Source organism: Colias eurytheme, chromosome 11 (assembly GCF_061535395.1).
Source record: "Colias eurytheme isolate Ceu_HAF_F1 chromosome 11, ilColEury1 Martin Lab GWU primary, whole genome shotgun sequence".
NCBI lineage: Eukaryota > Metazoa > Arthropoda > Insecta > Lepidoptera > Pieridae > Colias > Colias eurytheme.
Window position 1 is genome coordinate 2,693,034 of NC_142990.1, and position 3,893 is coordinate 2,696,926.

At 50.5% G+C, this 3,893-nt stretch overlaps 1 protein-coding gene across 1 annotated transcript; it reads left to right on the top strand.

The window, feature by feature from the left end:
• Window positions 1-2,369: 2,369 nt before the first annotated feature.
• LOC149904395 (uncharacterized) lies at window positions 2,370-3,658 on the top strand. Its single transcript, XM_090107048.1, has one exon. The coding sequence runs from the start codon at window positions 2,486-2,488 to the stop codon at window positions 3,656-3,658; it is 1,173 nt and encodes a 390-aa protein (XP_089963174.1). The 5' UTR covers window positions 2,370-2,485.
• The last annotated feature ends 235 nt before the right edge of the window (window positions 3,659-3,893 follow it).

Genomic DNA, 3,893 nt, shown 5'->3' on the forward strand with positions numbered 1-3,893 from the left:
CCAGTACCAAATATTACAGGCCAACCTCCAGCGGAGTCAAATCGCCACTAAAGAGCTATTGCTCGAGGCCACCAAGCGTAAGGCTTGCGCAGCGTTACTACAAGAGCCCTACGTGGGTGGGGCTCGGAGTATGGGGACATACAATGGAGTGAGGATCTTTCAGTGCGATGGGGAAGGAGGTGGAGTAGTTAAGGCGTCTGTAGTGGTACTCGATGACTCACTGGACGTCGAACTACATGCACGCCTTAGCAACAACAATATTGTTGTGGCCACCCTCAGAACCAAAGCCTGGGAGATGATTGTAGTGTCCTTCTACTTCGAACCTGACAAGCCAATAGGGCCCTACCTGGACCATCTTATGCGGATAGGAAGAGAGTTGGGTTCCAATAAGATGGTCCTGGGAGGCGACGCGAACGCAAAGAGCCCGTGGTGGGGTGGCGACAAGGAAGACCAGCGAGGTAGGGATATGTCTGCTGTACTGGAAGCAATGGGTATGCACATACTCAACACCGGGGACATCCCAACATTCGACACCGTGAGAGGGGGGAAAAGATTCTCCAGCTACGTGGATGTGACAGCGTGCTCCGACGATCTGCTGAACCGAGTGGGCAACTGGAGAGTAGAGGAGGGTCTCACGAGCTCGGACCACAACGGCATATCATTCGGCATCAGACAACAGAAATCCACAGGCACGAACATAGTACGAACTACACGCATATTTAACACACGCAAGGCAAACTGGACTCAGTTTCATGAGAAACTGACTCAGCTGATGTCGGACAGACAATTGACTACACACGACATAGACACAATACACAGCACACAACAAATAGACGAGGCAATAGACAGTTACACACAAGCAATCACACAGACATGCAGAAACACTATGCCGACCAAAAAACACACACAAAAATTCAATTTGTCGTGGTGGAATGATGAGCTCGCGCAGATGAAAAAGGAAGTTGCCACGAGGAGACGCAGGATCCGAAACGCAGCACTTGTTCGCAGAAACCGCGTTGTTGGATTGTATCTTGAACAAAAGGAGAAGTATGAAAAGGCTGTGAAAGATGCGCAATGCGAGAGCTGGAAGGAGTTTTGCCGGAAACAGGATAGAGAGGGGGTCTGGGAGGGCATCTACAGAGTGCTGAACAGAGCCACTAGGAGAGAGGAGGATCTGTCTCTTACGAGGGGCGGTGAAACCCTCGACGCCCGAAGCTCTGCAGAACTGTTGGCGGAGACTTTCTACCCCGTGGACTTGGAGAGTGGTGAAAGTGAGGAACATCGTCTGACGCGCCGGCGGGCGGAGTCCTTGGACACCGAACCGCCGATGGGTCCGGACGATCCTCCTTTCATCATGGAGGAGTTGAAGGGAGCCGTTAGGTCCTTCAATCCCAAGAAGGCCCCCGGGGCGGATGGCCTCACGGCCGACATCTGCAAGCACGCTGTAGATTGTAACCCGGAGTGGTTCCTTGCGCTGTTGAACAGGTGCCTCACTGTCGCCTACTTCCCCAAACAGTGGAAGTGGGCGACTGTGGTGGTCTTGAGAAAGCCGGGCAGGGAATCATACCGGGTATCGAAAGCCTATCGACCGATTGGTCTCTTACCTGTTCTCGGCAAAATCTTCGAAAAGATGTTGGTCGCCCGACTCAGGTTCTACTTGCTGCCCAAAATAAGCCCCCACCAGTATGGTTTCATGCCACAGAGGAGCACCGAAGACGCCCTCTATAGACTAGTGAACCATATCAGAGATAAAAGGGAGGAGAAGAAGGTTTCTGTTGTGGTTTCGCTGGACATAGAGGGAGCTTTCGACAGCGCCTGGTGGCCAGCCATAAAGGTGCGGTTGGCCGAAGTTGGGTGTCCGGTGAACATGAGGCGGGTGATTAGCAGCTACCTGAGTGAAAGGGGAGTGAACGTAAGGTATGCAGGTGTGGAAGTAAGTAGGGAGACCAACAAGGGGTGCGTACAGGGGTCCATAGGTGGACCGCTCCTGTGGGACCTCTTGTTGGATCCCCTGCTGTGGATGTTAGAGGAGATGAAAGTGTTCTGTCAGGCGTTTGCCGACGACATAGTGTTAGTGTTCGATGGAGATACGGGTTTAGAAGTAGAGGTCAAGGCAAACCGCATATTAGCAAAAATTGACGAATGGGGTGTCAGAAACAAGCTGAAATTCGCGCCACACAAGACATGTGCCCTGCTCTCGACACGAAAACTAAAATATGACAAGCCACGACTTACAATGGGGAGTGTGGACATCCAATATTACGATAATATTAAGATACTGGGCCTAATTATTGATGGCGGCTTGACATTTAACGACCATGTCGGGAGCGTTTGTAAGAAGGCAATCGCACGCTACAAGCTGTTAGCGAGAGCAGCCAGAGTAAGTTGGGGGCTTAACCCCCAAGTAGTTAAGACCATATATATCGCCGTTATAGAACCGACTATCTTGTATGCATCAGCAGCGTGGGCGCCCACAGCGGAAAGGATGGGGGTCCGAAAGAGGCTCAACACCGTTCAACGAGGTTTTGCCCAGAAGATCTGCAAAGCATATCGGACTGTCTCTCTGAACTCTGCGTTGCTGTTGGCTGGGATACTCCCTCTTGATCTCAGAATACTCGAAGCTTCGAGGCTTTATGAGATCAAGAGGGGCGTGTCGCACCCGGCGGTGATGAGGGACAGGGAGGTGGAACGAATGGCACCCGCGATTGAGGACCCACATCCGGCAGAGCAGGTAGAGCTGGGGTTCGTCTTGGTAGATGAGGGCACCTATGCCGACGTGGTTGACAGCCACGTCCATAGGATCTATACGGACGGCAGCAAGATTGAGGGTCGAGTCGGAGCCGCCCTTTCTGTATGGGAAGGTGCGATCGAGACAAAGGCCATCAAGCTTGCGTTGTCGCCGTATTGTACCGTCTATCAGGCTGAGCTCCTTGCGCTCAAAAGAGCAGTAGATATAGCCTGCAAGAGTGGAGCGGCAAAGGTCGGTGTCCTCAGCGACTCCAGATCGGCGCTCCAGGCGGTCACCCTGAGTTCCCCTCATCCCCTGGCTGTGCAAACACGGGCGGCCCTCCGAAAAGCTGCATCGCAGAGGCGGGAGGTCTCCCTGTTTTGGATCAAGGCGCACGCAGGGCTGAAGGGGAACGAACGGGCAGACGAGCTAGCCAAGGGGGCCGCTCTGGGGTTGAGGAGGAAACCGGATTACGATCTGTGTCCTGTTTCATTCGTCAAGCGTATCTTGAGACAGGATACGATTGGCGAATGGGATAGGAGATACGAAGTAGGAGGAACGGCTGGAGTCACGAAGCTCTTTTTCCCAAGCGCTGCTGCTGCATACAAAGTAGTCGGAAAAATAGACATCACACACCACATCACACAAGTACTGACTGGTCACGGCGGATTCGCCTTCTACTTGAACAGATTCAAGCTGAAGGAGAATCCGTCGTGTCTATGTCAGCCCGGAGTAGAGGAGACGGTTCCTCACCTGTTACTCGAGTGCCCTATTTTTGCAAGCAATAGATATGCTATTGAACAAAAATTAGGCATGGCGATGACGGGTGAGAATCTACCTTCCGCCCTGGGGGATAAGTTTAGGGATACTTTCTTTAAATATTGTAAATATATTGTAGAAGTAGTCAATAAACGAAATAATGGGGTGTGATGTAATTCTGTGATATTAGGGATAGTTTCAATTGTTGTAGAATTTATTTTATTTATTTTATTTACCAGTATTTTAATATTTAATTTTGTATTTGTAATATTTTTATTTTGTAATAATTCTATTTTTAATTTATTATGTGGATATAAATTGTGATTGTAAATAAATAAATAAAAAATGAAAATAACGTCTCTGGACAATATTCCAGAGGTGGCGCGAACACCCTGTGATGGCGGGT

Bases quoted from the DNA above. Each gene is read 5' to 3' on its own strand.
- LOC149904395 (XM_090107048.1), top strand. From the start codon at position 2,486: ATGGGGGTCCGAAAGAGGCTCAACACCGTTCAACGAGGTTTTGCCCAG.